Source organism: Metopolophium dirhodum, chromosome 3 (assembly GCF_019925205.1).
Source record: "Metopolophium dirhodum isolate CAU chromosome 3, ASM1992520v1, whole genome shotgun sequence".
NCBI lineage: Eukaryota > Metazoa > Arthropoda > Insecta > Hemiptera > Aphididae > Metopolophium > Metopolophium dirhodum.
This window is the reverse complement of record NC_083562.1, coordinates 2,772,051-2,790,359: the sequence shown is the minus strand read 5'-3', so window position 1 is coordinate 2,790,359 and position 18,309 is coordinate 2,772,051. Positions and strand designations below refer to the sequence as shown.

The 18,309-nt window shown below is 30.6% G+C and overlaps 2 protein-coding genes across 2 annotated transcripts; both read left to right on the top strand.

Annotated features, from left to right (window-relative positions):
- Window positions 1-2,703: 2,703 nt before the first annotated feature.
- Window positions 2,704-5,453, top strand: LOC132940393 (syntenin-1-like). The gene is made up of 5 exons (XM_061007977.1): window positions 2,704-3,025; window positions 3,238-3,492; window positions 3,583-3,818; window positions 3,880-4,143; window positions 4,868-5,453. Exons 1-5 carry the CDS (start codon window positions 2,975-2,977, stop codon window positions 4,914-4,916), a joined length of 855 nt encoding a protein of 284 aa, XP_060863960.1. The 5' UTR covers window positions 2,704-2,974; the 3' UTR covers window positions 4,917-5,453.
- Window positions 5,454-6,433: 980 nt separating this feature from the next.
- On the top strand, window positions 6,434-13,157 carry LOC132940392 (probable protein phosphatase 2C 6). Its single transcript, XM_061007976.1, has 9 exons — window positions 6,434-6,944; window positions 7,289-7,541; window positions 8,776-8,973; window positions 9,037-9,093; window positions 9,163-9,457; window positions 10,624-10,711; window positions 12,141-12,375; window positions 12,452-12,672; window positions 12,741-13,157. The coding sequence occupies exons 1-9, from the start codon at window positions 6,834-6,836 to the stop codon at window positions 12,930-12,932; spliced, it is 1,650 nt and encodes a 549-aa protein (XP_060863959.1). The 5' UTR covers window positions 6,434-6,833; the 3' UTR covers window positions 12,933-13,157.
- Window positions 13,158-18,309: the final 5,152 nt, after the last annotated feature.

Below are 18,309 nucleotides of genomic sequence, written 5' to 3'. Positions count from 1 at the left end.
TTAGGTAGCGTTGTTCTTTAATTATAATATATTTATCTTTATTCTATTTATATAACGTTTGGCCATATTTTTATTGTTATCTGTTATTGTAACCTGTAATCTGTATATATTATTTTTATATAATTAAATATACATATAATATATAAGTGAGAATCCTAATAAAACTGTTCTCAGCCCTCATCAGGACCATGGACTGAATGAACTGTATACGACCTGACAAATAGTGCATAAGTATATGATGCGTTGACATGAGATCCACTTGCACTGTTGAATCTATAAAAAGTATGTGCATAGCGTCCAGTATAATGAGCAAACATCGACCAAATATTTAAAATTTAAATCTTCAAGTCACATTATTTTTAAATTATCATAATGTATCCTCATTATATTTATTAAACGGGCGTCCTGTACGGCTGTACATAAAATAATATATTTAGATAAAAGTAAAGTCCTCATAGCAAAGCTTTAAACTACGATCAGAAGGTACTAAACAAACTATATTATACGACCTGACTAATAGTACATTATAAGTATGGTGCGTTGACACGAAGACCCACTTGCACTGTTGAACCTATAAAAAGTATGTGCAAGGGCGTCTCACTAAAGAGCAAACATCGACCAAATATTTGAAATTTAAATCTTCAAGTCACGTTGTTCTTAAATTGTCATAGTATATTATAATATATTCATTCTATAATAGTATAACGCTTGGCCATGTCTTTATTAGGTGCCTGTACATATATATATATATATACAAAAGTTGAAATCCTAGCAAAACTTCACTTGGCGGTAGGTACTAAACTAACTATACGACCTGACGTCCTCACGAATAGTGCATAAGTGTGGTGCGTTGACATGAAGACTCGCGTACATTGTTCAACCTAGAAAAATACATACATGGCGTCCAGTAAAGAGCAAACATTAATGATGGTTGTATTGTTTGTTTGATTATTGGTCATCTCCTTTTTGAATGTCCTGAACATATTATTCAAAATATTAAGAATCCTGATAAAACTGCGATCGGGCACTATATGTTGACGCGATATGCATTTATATCCAGTTTTCACTGTCGTCTGTCTTGTACCGATTGTATTTTGAAAATGTTGCGTTTGATTGTCCGCAAAATGCTAAACGAAATTAATTTCCACTTGTATATTGGTTTTAATTTTGTTCTGTACTGTTTATAGTGTTTTTCGTTTCATTGCTACGCAATGCCCGATGTTGTGGCCAGAATCAAAAATAATATACTTTTTTTTTTTTATTAAAATATAATTACAATCAATAATACACATTTGGTACAATAAGTAATTTTGCTTAAAGATAATAATTTATACATAGCGAGACTAACAGATATTGGGAGGGCACTCGGTAGTGCCACCCGACAGATTAAATTATAGGAGATATCTAGACCAGGATCTTAAGACGTCTCTGGGGGTTATCAGGGATTGTAACAGAAGATAGGCGTTTTGGATTGTTGTGAATTTGTGATGGATTAACTTAGAATGAAAGGAGACGTAGTGAGACTTAGTTAATTGGGAGAGCGATGGAATATTTAGGTCTTTGTGAAAATTATTTTTTGTGATGTACCATGGAGCAGAGGCGATTTGCCGCAGACAGATTGACTGGAATGCCTGAGCCCTGAATAATTGTTCTCGTGTTGGAGAGTTTGGCGGAGCCCCAAATCTGGGTGCCGTAGAATATAAGTATATTAATATAGTTTATTTCAAACAACGTTATTTCGTAATCAAGCGATGGATGGCATGGTATGGCTCAAATATGAAATCTATAGGTATAAGTACTTGAACGAAATATTTATTGTTTATAGAAGTTTCACATAGCACCCCTCCCTTCAATGCCATACTTGTCAAATACAAGTATTATGCTTTTTTTTTGTTTACCCTCCAACTTGACCGTTAAACTTTGCGTTATTAGTTATTAATAAATTATTATTAATTTGTACACCTTGTGTGACTCTTATTTTTTCCTTATGTTCACGGTCTTGTACTCTTTTTGTCATTGGCACGTATTTTCTATTTATATGCAGAATAATAGAATAAAAAATAATATATAGGAATGACACTTGGATTTGTTGGAAGAATCTAAAAGGTCTTCAAACCAAAATTGTGTTAACTATTATCTATTTTATTATTTTTATTAGGTACTATATATTTTCATAATTATTATTGTATTATTTTTCCAAAATGTTGTAGGTATTTCAGTGTTAACAAAAATTTGGAAATGTAAGTTTAGTTTATTTTGACCAAGAATAGTTCTGCACGACTGCACCGATGTGCCAACTTTTTAAACAAAGGCAAACGAGCGATAACCCATCGTCATATATAAATAATAAATATATTTACCATAATATATTCATATATCATATCATCTACCAATGGCTATTGGCTAAGACCATTAATTACCTATTTAATATTTTATATTCTATAGTAACTTATTGAACACACTTTCCTCGAATTATTAATGTTATAAATATATATATGCACCTATTACCAAACATGTAATAACATTTTAAAATATAATAAATAATAATTAACAAATAAAATAAGTATTTCACTGACTTTATTTTGTTTATCACTCGTGCGATACTGTGATAGTGTTTTTCCCGTTTTCCCACCACCTGTCTTACAGGTCATTAACAGCTGAGTGTAGAAGAAAGATAAGGGAAAAATGTAAAACAATAATAAATGAGTCATACCGATTACCGACATCATTATGGAACATTTTCGCATACTATAGAGTATAGACTACAGCTTATAGTTCTACAGTCTACACTGACTTCACTCTACAGTCTACAAATTATAGTTACAGACTAACAGTAAACATTTGTAGGTGTTTGCCACTTGGTACACGTCGTACGATTTTTTCGCATTTAGTCTTACAGAAATTGTTTTCCGTTTGACAATTTCCAATCTTCGATACTCTTTTGTAATTTGCTCTATAAAGCCAAACCAACGTCATGTCGCTGTACCCTTCTTTGGAAGATTTAAAATTGGACGAATTCATTAAGGTATGTCGCATTCGTATGTGTTGTATGTTCGGCGGTGAACACAATTGTGAACTGTTCATTTGTAACGGAATTTTATTTCAACAATTAACCATTCACTTTTAATAGTGCCTGTAATGCAGAATATCATTTTTAGAATTTATTTTTTAGATTGAATTTTATTTCGTTTCTTGTCACATACTTACCTGATTTTGTTTGGTTTATATACATTGCAGACACAAAATCAAATTGTACAACAAAATGAGAATCCACCTCCGTTTATGGCTATTTGTCCACCGCATCCATCGGGAATGGATCAAGAATCACTAGGTGCCATGTACCCAATACTCAATGATTATTTGGGATTAGAGCTCAGTATTCTAGCACAGAATAACAGAGACATTCCTTCCCAGAAAATTGAATCGAAAAATAATGTTGTAGCGATTCCTTTCCAGGATATTCCTGCACATGTGACAAATGGTGTGCGTAAGGTAAATAAGTGATTTGTAGTTTACTTGTAGCTACTGCTGTTTTCTCTGTTTGTAAAGTTCTTAAAAGCTAAAATGTATTTTGTACTTTAGTTGGTGTTATGTAAAGATGGAAAAGGACAGATTGGATTAAAAATGTCCACATTCAACAATGGCATATTTGTTAGTGTTGTAATTCAAGACAGTCCTGCTGCTAAAGCTGGTTTAAGATTCGGTGATCAAATATTACAAATTAATGAAGTTTTTGTTGCGGGAATGAGTGTTGATAAAGTGAACAAAATCTTTAGAGAATGTTCAGTAAATAACATAAGTGTTATTGTAAGAGACAGGTAAAATAGATAAACTAAAGAATTTTTATTAAATATATTAATTAATATTTTTTATATTAAGGCCTTTGGAACGTACAATAATTCTGTACAAAGACCGTGCTGGTCAAGTTGGATTTCAGTTCAAAAATGGTAAGATTAACAATATTGTTAAAGATTCATCAGCTGCTCGTAATGGAGTGCTCACCGATCATCAGTTATTGGAAGTAAATGGACAAAATATCATTGGCATGAAAGACAAACAAATAGTGGACATTATTGCTAATGCCTCAGATTCAATTAGTATAACAATCATTCCAGTATCGATTTACGAACACATGATCAAAAAGTATGTTTTATAATTGTTATTAATGGTTTAAAAAAAATCCTAACTTTGTGTTCAACATGTGGACTGCTTGCCGATGTTAATTTGTATTCTTAGCATTCAGCAGAACATTGGTTAGCGTGGTTACATAGATATTTAAAAATATTTGTTTATATGCTGTTCGAAAGTATGACCATAATATGTGTTGTTTCTATTTATTATAAGTTATTATTATATTACGCACTGGAGTGAGGACTACTAAAAGACTACGCGATCAACATGTTTATTATGGACTGTTATATAGTTTGTTTTGTAATATTATTAAATATTCTGTGGTTGTTAGTCACTAATATAATATGAATTAAGTTGTGTGATAATACCTTTAAAAATAAAAATTAACATACTTAACCCCCATCCCCTCTGTACTTGCTATAACTCTCCCCAACTTCCTGCAACAACCCACACATTCTTTTTAATTACCCATTTATTTTCTCCCGATGTAAACATTTTCTTGCTTTAATTAATTCTTTAAATATCCCAGCCAATCAGTCCATCATTACCTGTAATTCTCACTTTATTATATTGTCCACACTCAAACTATTCCATCAGCCTGGATTTAAAATCTAAAAAATGAACAGTTTTCATAATTTAGTAGTTCATTATGTATAGATTATATATTATATCATACTGTAAAAAAATAATAATGCTTATAAATAATGGCTTATTTAATATTTAATTTTAATTTTAGGATTGCACCATCATTGATCAAGAACATAATGGATCATTCGTCAATTTAAGAACAAACAAGAAACCTACTCATCTGTTGAAGTCATATTTAAAGTTTATTATTTACTTAACACAGTTTCATTTTAATTTGTGATTTATCTGTGCATGGAAAGGTCATCCATTAATTAATATTATCTAGTTTTTTTTATACAACTATATTGGGCAAGATATATCAAATTATACTTTCTACTTAAATTAAACTTTCAATCCATTCATTCCTATATTAGTTATATTTTGTTTATTTTTGATTATTATTTATGGATATTAAATTCCGAATTGTTAAATGTTAAACAAAGAATTTGGAATTATTTTGTAATGGTATATGATAACTCAATTTTATTTAAATTTAGGTAGAAAAATCTATTTTTTTTTTTTTAAATGTATACTTACTATAATATTACTATAGATATTTTGTTATTATTATTAGTTAAAAGTTAGATTTTGTTTTTTATATTTTTTTAATACACGAGCACTATTTAAATTTTGTAGATAAGAACTACAATTAGCTAAAGCTTTGTTCCAGCTAAATATTATAAACTATTTAAATTTACACAATTGTTCTTTTTTGTTAATTCTTTGAATTAGTAATCCTACCTAATACAATAATATTCATTGATAAAATATAGTCTTGCATAGATAAGCTAATCAGCTAATCAAAAATTTAACTTATTTATGTAAACTCAAAATTTAATTTAAATAGGCTGGTGAGTAATGGTATACCATAGAACAATGTAATGGGTACACAATACTTTGGATAACAAATTTTGTTATTTCAGATGCATTTGGTGGGCATTGGGTATAAGGGTAGCTGACATAAATTGCAGTTGACGACTATTGACTAGTAGTAGAGCTTGGCCATTTAAAAACTAGTTAAGTTTTTGGAAAAAAAAGTATAATTCCCAGTAGCATGGTGTAAACTTAGTAAAATATAGCCATAGGTCCACGAACGGAAGACGTGATACAAGAATTCATAAACTAACAATTCTCAACGTGACCAATGGTAAATAATATCTTAAATATTACACTTATTCGAAAAGCAAAAACTACGATCAGTGATACGATCGAGGATTTTTAAAATGACTCATGAATTATCCCGTCTTAGAAAGTTGGATATCGATGAACGAATGAGCCACGAAACTTCCAACTGATTTCATAAATTTACCGATTTTACGAATATGCGAATATGAAGCAGCTCTTCGGTCGTGACCTCGGACAAAATAATATAATATTATAATTTTATTATGTGAAATCTTAGGGAACAATCGATTTCATTGTGAACACGATGCGTCGTGATCTTTGGATTTCCGACCGGATGAGCCGAGAACGCAAAAACTGGCGGGAAGGATTTCGATCGGAAACTAACAAAGAGATGGCCGCCGGTGAACGGTTAGGTTAGACGACGACGCGTCAGGCCCGTCCGGTCATCGCCTCGCGCGGCATTCCCAGGCGGTTGCGTCGCCGTCGTCTGATATTCAGATTATGAGCCGGGCCCGCGGTTGCACCGGGTCGGGGGGACGGACGGTGCGCGAACGCGAATCTCTTTGTATTTAAATTCGTACCGGGCGCCGACGGTTGGTAACACCGAGCGAACGCGCGCGATTTATCGTAAAACATTTTTCGCCGCCGCCCGCCACCCAATAGCGAACGCCGATCCGCGTCCGTCGGGTTTTTTCGCATCGTTAAATTGGTATGGCGTTCATTACAGACTTACCGCGGTACTGAGCAGCACGTCGTCCGTCCGAGTCGCCGAATCCACCGTTAACCGGTTAACCGCGAATTACGCCATCTCGAGTCTACTGACCGACCGCCGACGACAGACGACAATACGACATCCGGTCCGGGAACGGCGAACGGCCCAGTGTAATCGACATAAAACACGTCCTCGTCGCAGATACATCGTTACGCAAACACACGGTTCATATATAACGATGGGCACGTATCTGAGCAAACCGATCACCGACAAGGAATCCGAAGACTCGGCCAACGGGTGGTTGTCTTGCGGTTCCAGTTCCATGCAGGGCTGGCGCGAGTCCCAAGAGGTAAACCTATGGGATTTTAACGGTCGTCTGGGGAATTCCGAGACTGCAGCACGTCCGTACCTAGTGTGCCAATCCAACCCCGTCGGGGGGAGTGAATTTGATATTTTAATACCTTTATGTACTTGCCGGGATTAAAATGATCGTTGGGTGATCAAGTGGGGGGAGGGGGGGGGGGGGTGAGAGTGTGGATGCCCCTCCTGCCCCTCCTGCTGTATAGGATTCCTCGGCCACGAGATGTGAATGCCACCGACATGAAACCACCTATCTTGTATTTGATCGGATCTGTCGTGTTTGTGTTTGATGTTTTTGTGTATGTGTATCTGTATAGATTTTTATTTTTATAGGATGCGCACAACTGTTTGTTGGACTTTGACAAGAGGGTTGCTCTCTTTGCCGTTTATGATGGACATGGTGGTGCTGAGGTTGCCCAGTATGCAGCTGAAAAGTTGCCTTCCTTAGTTAAAAACACCTTGTATGATAGCCAAGACTACGAAAAAGCCTTGATAAAGGCTTTCATGGACTTTGACGACAGTCTTATTGAGACACCCGTTGTTGAACAATTAATTGCTCTCCGAGAAGATATTAATGAAGAATGTGGTAGGTTAATAATGGGTAGTTACTACTTAAGTAAATTGATTCTGTAGAAATTTTAGTTGAAAACAATCCAGAATTTTAGGTTAAAATTTATTATTTAAAACAATTTAGAATCTTTATAGTAGTACTAATGAGATATTTTTGAATTTAAAATGTATCACTACTTCTTACCTAATAACTTTTTTTTTTAAATTTCTATTATGTATTGGCTTTATGTTATTTAATTTTGAGTAAATGGAAATAAGGCTCCAGAAGATGTTTATCATTAAAATCCCCTCCCCCCTAACATTAATAAAGAATAAAAAAGGGAATACTAATACCGGTTTTCAACATGATTTATTTTGTTTAAATTTTTAAATTTCAAAAAAAAAAATTGGGTTTTTAAAGTTTCACATAGTATTACTTATAAGTGTTTTTTTTTTCACATCATATTTTTTTAAAACATGTTTGATCTTTTTTAATGACTTCTTGAATTTTTGTGTTTTTCTATATCCAAGCACTTTAATGTCACTATTATGTTACTTATAATTTGTTCCTACAGTCAATTAAAAATATCAAAAATATATTAGCATAATTTACAGAAGTTGTATTTTAACAACATTTAATGTTCAAACGACAAACAATGATTTTTCTTCAAGAAATTTTTAGTTTTTTCATTGTAAATCAAAAAATGTTAATCGTTGTGACTTATTTTATTATTTTCTACACAAAATTAAATCTTTAAAATATTTTAAAACTAATTTTAAGCTATTTTTTTTAAATGTGATAATATGAAGGACTAATAAATGATAAAATTTTTCTATCTTCTTTATGTGACATTCCTAAAAGTACAATACTATAATTAATTTTAAATGTAGTTACCAGTTTTATAGTTATGTTTATGCAAAGGTGAGGCATAAGTCTTGAGGTTTGGGAGGCATTGCATCAGACATGACGATACAATACAATACAATACAATACAGACATGACATGACAATGTTGATACTCATTACTCATGTTAAGATTATACCACTCAAGTAATAAAGAAACTGTAAATTAAAAAACAAACCATAATAATGATTTTGGGGTGTTTGATAAAGTGTCATCAATGAGTTAATAATAATTACCTACTTAAAAATAAAATAAACCTAAAACCACCACCCAATGTCTAGATACCTATGATTTACTTTAATGAATATATTTTGTACCAATTGTATGTATGTATAAAGGTTATAAGGTAATAAAATAATTTTTTTAGCTGATGAAGAAGAAGAAAGAGAAGAACTCACTGAACTTTATGAAGAAGCTAAAATGCCAATTGAAGACATAATAATGAAGTATAAAAATAAAATACTTGAAAATATAGATCAAAACAAAGAAAGTGCCATTAGCAAAGAAAGTGATGGCGAACCTAGTTCTTCTAAAGAATCTCCTATTTCAAAACCTAAATCTATCGGTTTGTTAGATAACAATTGTTTTTAGAGAAAATATGTTATTATATTACTTTTATTTTATTTAGTTGAATCAAATGACGCCTGCGGTTCTAATAGCAGCAGTAGCAGCGAAATGGTTGCAGGTACATATTAATTTGAGTTTATCCTATTTTTTAAAATATATTAATTAATTGTTGAAATTGGTGTTCTAGATGACGATAAAAAAAATGTTGGTAATGGAATTGATGAATGTAAACCTAAAGATCCAACAGTCGAAAGTTCACCAAGTGCTAAAGTCAATGGCAAACCAAATGATGATGATGATGAGGAGAATGATGAAACTGAAGAACTTGTTGCTGAAAGTAGTGAAGCCGAATGCGGCCCCAGCAGTAGTAATGGACAAAATGGCAAAGAAAATAGTTCTGGAACTGCATGTTTAATTCTTGAGGATTCAGAAGACGATACTGATGAAGATGGAGAAGAGTTTGAAGGCTCATTGAAGTTAGAGTAAGAGTTGTTATTATCAATTTTTACGTGAATCTGTTGTTTAAGATGTCAATATTATGTACAATTTATATTTTGAATGTATTAGTAGTAACTGCAAATTTATATATACTCCGCTTCACGAGAGGAGGAACTCGTGCCCCGACCAAATCGCGTTCGAATTGGCTCATTCCCCGCCTATTTGACATGTCAACGTTGCACGATCACGACCGTTAGTGGTTTAAAAATGTTATATAGTGTGTATTATGTTGTACAGTGGGGGAAATTGGGCCTCGTAACAACGCTGCCATCAGTCTGCACGCGTTTCTTCTCTTGTGGCGTGGAATATAGTAACAAGTGATATAGTTCCTGTAATTGTACACATAATTGCTTTATTTTATTTAATTGCCATTGAGTCTTACTGGTCTATTGCCCATAAGCATAGTCAATTTATATATTACATTAATTGACTTTCCATATGGACATTAACTTCTGAATTTAAATAACACATTTGAATATACTAATATCCTACTATGTACTGTTAAATATTATTATTTAATATAATATTTTAACAATTCATTGCAAGGACATCACTCCCACATGTGTTGTTTCCATCTTACTAATGTACAATATTGAAAAAATTGTTCTTGCGCAGAACAACTTAACTCCCTCTGTATTTGTAGTAGAAATATCAAAATTCCACTACACGGAAAAACTTTATGTGTGTCGTAGTGTTTCTATTTTTATGATACCACTGACCAATAGTTTTTAATAATTAAATGGAAAAACCTTATGTTCTCAAAATGATAAACTTTAAATATATTTATGTTTTCCAAATAATAAAAACACTACTACAGATAAAGTTCTCTCCTAAACATTGTGGAATTTTGGTAATTCTACTATAAATACAGAGGGAGTAAAATTGTCTTGCTCAAAACAGTTTTTGCTATGTTGTACGGTTTGTAAGACTCAGACTACACATGCCGTTGTGACATCCTCTTAAAAAGTACTTAATAGAACCTTATTTATTGACAAATATCCATTTAAATGATAATATCATGGTTCTCTCTGCCTTGTGCACTAGGGGTAACACATTTAAACTGGTCAACAATGCTTGACAACTTAACTTTCCTGTGTTCAAAATACAGATTACTAAAATGTATATTATAATACATTTATTTTATTTTTAGTGATGACTCAGATTCAGATAGCGATGATGATGATGATGATACACCGGCTAGTAGTTTTGTATATGGAGATGACGATGAAGAGGATAAGGTAATGAATAATGACTTTATATTGAATAGTGAATACATTTTTAAAAGAGGCATGTTTCTTCTTTGTTTTGAATAATTATTTGTCTATACTAATGATTCCAAAATGTTTTGATTCACATTTCCTTTAACTTTAAAACAAGTATTGGATCGGATTGATACATTTTTTAAATTATTTATTTATTATTATACAGGGTGATTTATTAAGTGTAAAACGCTCATTATCTCAAAAAGTATTAATGTTTTTGAAAATATTTTTTTTACATAGTTTCAAGTTAAAAAAATAACGTTTTTATTAAAAAATTATATTTTTAAATATTTTTTATCCTTAGTTTATGAGTTATAAGTATTTATAGTTGGGCAGAGTGGAGTGGTATACCCCGCAAAATGTTTGTCCACTACTCCACTTGTCTAAACTTTAAATACTTATAACTCATAAACTACTTGTCCTATATTCAATTTTTATGTATCAAAATATTTAGAAAAATATTCTGCTTTGGAAAAAGAAAAAGATATGAATTACCCTGTATTTAGTAAGATTGTTTATTTCTATGTAAATTAAGAATAACTTACTGATTAACTTACATATAATGCTACAGTTCAATATTGATTTTAAATGAATGTATTGATTTTACAATGATGTGTTTTATTTTTATTTTTTTGTGTACACGATAAATAGTTAAAATCATGCTTTTTGGTGTAACTCTAATTTGATAAATCTCCTTATTTTGAGTAAGAAATCTAAAAAATATTCAATACAAGATTCCTCATAAGTTTGTCTACCATTATAAAAATAAAAAATGTCTTCAGGAAAGTCAAATTAAATTTTTATGAGCGTTTGAAGTTCAATATCTTACATTGGATATTCACTCGATTTATTATGTAGCGATTTTCTTATTTTGTTGTAATTCAAAAACAAATAACTGTAGATACTTGAAATTTACACCATAATGTATTTATTAATTAATTAGATATTTAAACAAAGAAGAATAATTGTTTGTTTTTCGTTAAATTTTATTAAAAATTAAAATTGCAAATATTTAATTGCTGTGGGTACTTCTAAAGTATATTAATTATATACAATATACAAATTTTGAACCATGATAATATATAAATAATATTAATATAAAGAGTATCCTAGGCTGACAAACAGTCTGCTCAGAATCGTTTTTTGTATACAATGATATTATATCATTGAAGTCAAATTTAACACCATCCATTACAGTCACCACTTGTAACCTATTGTACAGTAGAGCGACACACACTTACCCACTTTTTTTTATACAATTATCATCTAGGTTATAATTTAAACACCCAAACAAATATTTTCTAACTGTTAAAAAATCAAAGTAGGAGAGCAAGGTATTTTAAGGTATTCAACATATAACTTTGCATGTATATTAATAATAATAAGTATGTATTCTTTATCTTAGCCAGGAAAAGATAGTGGTTGTACAGCAGTAATGGCTCTATTAGTAAACAATAAACTTTACGTCGCTAATGCTGGAGATTCGAGGTGTGTCGTTTCTGTTGATGGTAAAGCTCATGATATGTCAAAAGATCATAAACCTGAAGATGAACCAGAGTTAAAGAGGATTTGTAACGCTGGTGGCAGGGTTTCAAGCGACGGACGAGTAAATGGAGGCTTAAATCTTTCTAGAGCTCTGGGTAATAATTTCTATTATTGTCCTTAGATGTTGCTAAAAAAAAAAGAAAGAATTTTATGACTAAATACATTTTTTAGGTGATCATAATTACAAAAAAAATAAAGATCTCCCAAATACTGAACAGATGATAACAGCTCTTCCCGATGTAACTGTTTTGGATGTAACACCAGATAATAACAATTTCATAGTGTTAGCTTGTGATGGTATTTGGAATTCATTAAGCAGCCAGGAAGTTGTTGATTTTATTTTGGAACGCATCAATAAACCAGATGTCAGTTTATCATCGATTTGCGAAGAAGTATGTAGATATTAATATAATATAATGTACTCAATTTTTTCATTATCATGTTAAATTCATTATTTTAGCTATTTGAACAATGTTTGGCACCTAATACATTAAGTGATGGCACTGGCTGTGACAATATGACGTGTATCATTGTTAAGTTAAACACAAAACAAAAGCGCTCTCGTTCAGATGACGAAGATGATGATGATTCAGAAGGTGGAGAGTCTAAAAAACATAAATCAGATTCAACGGAACCTGAATCTGTACATTAATGTTCCTCCTGGCATCGAAGATTTGGTTTGACGAGCTGTTTGTATTTGTTTCTGAATTTTACAGATGCATGCGACTGATTTATGGATTAATTTCTTTTCTTAAATTTTAACGAGAAAAAACATTGTCTTATAATTTATATAATAATATTATAGTAGTGTAGTTTTATTATATTTTTCATAATTAAAATTTCATATGATAATAAAGTTATTTTATCATTTTAATAATATTGTACATAGTTAATTTTAATAATTTGACACAAGTATTTTTTTAATTACTTATATTAAATATATATACATTGTATATGTATTTATTAGTTATAAACTTTTGTTCGTATTTATTTATTTTAATATTTCAATTAGGTATTATAATTAATGGTTATTCATAAAATATGAAAATGAGTAACAATAATGTTGAAGTATATTTATTTAATCTAATTTGAATTAATAATATAATACTCACTAAAATAAACAAGTATTTTTGTTAAAAGAGTACAAAGATGTAGTGTTCATTGGAATTAATTTAAGTAAGTTCATTTTCAAGTATATATGTAATATATATTTGTGTGTGAAAGTAATTATTAATTTTTTATCATATTATGCTTACTGCAAAGTGTTAACACATAAACATCACTAAAATTGTTATGGTGGTAAAATTCTAAGCTGCTAAATTATATCTATATTATATTAATAAATCTTATTAATATTCAATGAGATGTAAATAAGTTAATAGGTCTTAAGAAGACACCAAAACCGAAAATAGATAGCAAATTATGTTATTATTTTGAAATTTGATAGTTGGTAATATCCCTCTAATATTAAAATTAACAAAAGTAAACTGCTAAATATTTTAACTTTCTATGTTACCTGCTTGAAGATTGAGAAGAAAAATTGTGCGTGGTGTCCTCTTAAAATAGAAACAATATTTTAAATCTTTGAATGTAACATTATATAGAATATTGTATACTTAATTTTGTATGAATTTATATATATTTATTAAGGGGCCATGTTACTAGTGTTAATTTTAGTTTAAAAGTCCTTAAATTTTTACAACATTTAAGTTAGTTTACGTTGTCCGATTTTAATTCTGAATTCTAATTGAAAAATTGAAAATATGGATTTTATCGAATCGCAATAAATTGTAATTTACTAAAAACGAATGATGAAAAGTACAGTTAATGAAATTTTTCTGATGAATTCAAAAAAAATTTTAGAATTGTAATCAGACATTGTTAATTAACTTTATTTGGTCAAAACATTAAGTAAGTTGCCATTAAATTTGTATATTGAATTTTATATTGTTAAGGAGTTATTAACATGAGCGTACGAGTTGCTTTTATCGGTACCCACATTGAACCACAGCCTAACCTACCACAGATCTCAGGATCGACAATGAGATTAGAAATTGCTTATTGTTAAATTGTTCTCCTTAACATATAAAAGTCATAGCGAGACCCTTTAATAGTAATGATCTATGAACGGTAATCGTCTGTAGTAGACTAATAAAAAATAAACTAAATCTGTTATAACTTCTCTTATTTCTTTGGATTTTGGATAACATTAGGTATTAGGAATATATTATTATAATCTTATACACATGTTGGTCAATAAAATTGAAATAAAATATTTACATTTATTTTAATTTTACTCAATATTAAATAGGTAGGTATAGTTGTTAAGACTTAAGCTTAATATAACAATATAATATTATTTATATTTTATAACATGTGTGTACTAATATCGAAACAAACAAAATTATTAATGTTTTAACACTATTACTATATAGTTTCTACTATCTTTATTACTAAATACTAATGTAGAACTACTGAAGAAGTACGTACTGGACATCTGGACATTACCTTTCAATGTATTGTCAATAGATACAATATTTTAGTGTATATAATAATATATTATAGTCTGTTATTATTTATATGGTTAAGATTATGTTTACTGATTAAATCATCAGTATTGCAGAGTAAGTAAATGAAACTATTATAAAAAACTCAAATAATGAGCAGTTTTGTTCTTCTGGTAGTGCCCTTCACTAGAATACTAGGTACTATAGGTTATAGTATAATATTATAATGAAATTTATTTTGTTTATTTTCAGACATTTTATAGAATATTGATTTCTTAAATAATATTTACTCTGCAAACGTTTTTCCACAAACAAATTTATTTTATTTACCTATCTAAGAACTTCTAACTAAGTTTTCTTACCTTTACGAATACAACAATCTACTCAAAATTTAAAAATTCTAAAAATAATGATAATAATAATACGTATAATGAATGGATTTGGTACGGTACAAATCTGATTTGATCTATAATGGCTAAAGATTAAAATAATTTCAAGTGTGTACTAATGGAAACACTTAAAATAAATGTCGAAAATCGAAATCTGCTGGGCAATGCGTCGGCCGTGTTTCAGATTTTTCATCTCAATGTTTCTGAGAACCTATGCATCATTGCGCTAACAAATCTGTAATATTAAAATCTTCTGCGAATTATTTTTTACATCGGCCTCAGAATAGTTAGTTCAGGTCGTTTACTCGTCAAACAAACGATTGGAAAAAAAAAAAAAACTACTAATATAGGTAGGTGGACTTGCCCTGTGCTTCATACGATATTATCTTTGAACAACGAACGCTTTATAATCGTACGCCTTAGTAGTTAGTATCTATATTATGTATATTTTCGTGTTTTAGAAAAATATCACCACGGACGTAGGCCATTCGGCTCCCGTCAAAAAAGCTTTTACGGACAGGTAAACCGCTCCGGTTTTTAACAACACAATTTCCTTCTCACTTCATCTGAACCGACTTACGACTGTCTCAAAAGATGTGTGGTTGAAAATATGTTGGTGTTTTTTTTAAGGTTATATTCTAAGTAAATTATAAAAAATCATTTTATACCTATTGCGAATTAAATTTTATTAGATTAACATGACATTTTTGCGTTAAAAATAGAAAAAATCGTAAAAAAATGTGCGTACAACGCCTTTTTCGACGGGAGCCTTTTGGGAATTTACCTGTTCGTAAAACCTTTTTCGAACCGTTTGGGATGCGCCGGTGACCACGTGTGTAGCCGGTATCTAAATGGTATCTAACTAATCGTATACCAACCACCAATCGATACTGCAGAAGTCCGGACTTTAAAAAGTATCGTACACGGCAGTAATATAATATTTACAAAATTAAAATCGCGGAATCTACCGATCTAGGACAGTCTAGTACTTACACAGTACACACATAACGATTCGGTCGAAAATTTCGAAACAGCACTCGCAGTATACCTAACCTATTTATATACCTACAATATGTCGGTTGCATGAACGATTTAACCGAACTACCTATTAAGTATTTACGTTTAGACAACAGCCAATATATTATATTTACAACTGAAGTAGATATGAAGTAAGTGATTAGACAAATTGTGGCTGTAGACTGATGACCTTTATAATATGATATTTGTATTTTGTGTCTCATTGATTTATTGACGTAATTTTTCGTCCGATCATCAAACAAATGGGAATCCATAATGTTTTGATTTTCGAAGGACGCTGATAACATTTTATATTATAAGTGTTATAAATTATAATGTCACTCATATTCGAGCCGCCTCGAGATAAAAACGTACCTTAATAAATATAGCAAATACCTATAATATTATACGAATGTCTAATAATATTCTAAAATATCAACTCAAGCCATAGGGCTATTATACCTATAATAGTAGTAATATTAGCAGTTTTAAACCTTGTACATACTACAGAGGGAAAGTGAGGGGTCAACATGGCTGGTAGAGTTGGCTGTTGGGTAATTAAGTAATTTGTTTGTTTTAGGTATATATTGAGGTGAGAGGTCGACATAGAACTAAAAGAACATTGGGAATTTAATTTTTTTGTCATTTCAGTCATATTATAAATATTGCTATATTTTCTTTCGATTATTCTATTATCTATATCAGTGTTTCTTAACCTTTTTGATATCACGGAACACCAGGCAATAATATTTTTTTCATGCGAAACCCCTCTTAAAATATCTTTAAAAAAGAAGGGTACACAAAACATGGCGATAAGTGGCAACATTCGCAATGCACTAAACTTTAGTGATTAAAATACTAAATACAGCAAAATACAATTAGAATATTTATTTAGAATTTAGATTTTAGATTATATTGAGAAGTAACATTATATTATATATTTTGATTATATTAAATTTATATTAGATTGTAATAACAGAAAAAATAATAATACAATTATTGCATGAAACTTAATGGGATGGTTGCGCTTGAATATGACTGCATATGTTATATTGATTCTATATTATATATTTATGTGACGTGCAGTATTAATATTATCATAGAAAATATATTTACACTTAAAAATTAAAATATCGTATATAAATCATATAAAAACTTTTAATGCTCTGATACAGTCAGCGGAGGAGTATTATACTGCATCACTTTTTTCGTCGACAAAATATTTACGGATCTTTTCTCGAGTCATTTTACATTTACTACTCACACGAGTCTAAATTAGATTATTTTTTATTTTGACTGAAAAAATATCGCAGTATAGGTATAATGTGGAGGTGGCGTGCGTGTACAAGCCGTATAGTTAGGTTAGTGGATAACCTATAACCGGCCTACCTCAATGGCAAATATTATAATGTGGTAATCATAAATATTCATAAGTCACACATCATTCACCACCACTAATTATTGCGAGTGATGGAAAGTTTAATGTTTATCTTAATTGACGATATATTTATAGGTACTCGTATAAAGGCAGGTCGGTGCAGTATCCTTCTGTTGATTTAGAATTATTGTATAAGTGTACTCACGATTGCAAACGATTTGAACTCGCGGTCACACAGTGTAACCACTAAACAGGTGTTTCGTATATACATATCGTACTTTCAGTGTAAGTCGTTTACTCTTCTATTTGAATACGATAAGAGCAGAGTATTCTAGTAGAAATAGTTATAGACTTTTGTAATAAGAAAACGTAGAATTTATTTTGACGATCAAACACTTAAATTTTTTTGAAAATTTCGAGCAACGAGGCGAAGTGTTTCTTAGCTGCACGATCAAATTGCGTATAATATTAGAAAACCGAATCAAACAAAATATATGGGAAGGTGCGCGTAATACCTGATTTCTCGCGGCGAAAAAGTACAATTATTTAACTCTTTCGAGTTTGTCACGTCGAAAAATAATTCGTTATACCCATACTTGTACCAGTCGGGTCTAACCTTATACGTTACACGATATAATATGTTCACGTCGCGGTAAAAAGTAACTCGTTAAGTTAATTACGCGGTTATGGCAGAGGACAGCGCGAGCACCCCGTAAATGTATAATTCGTTGATTTAGT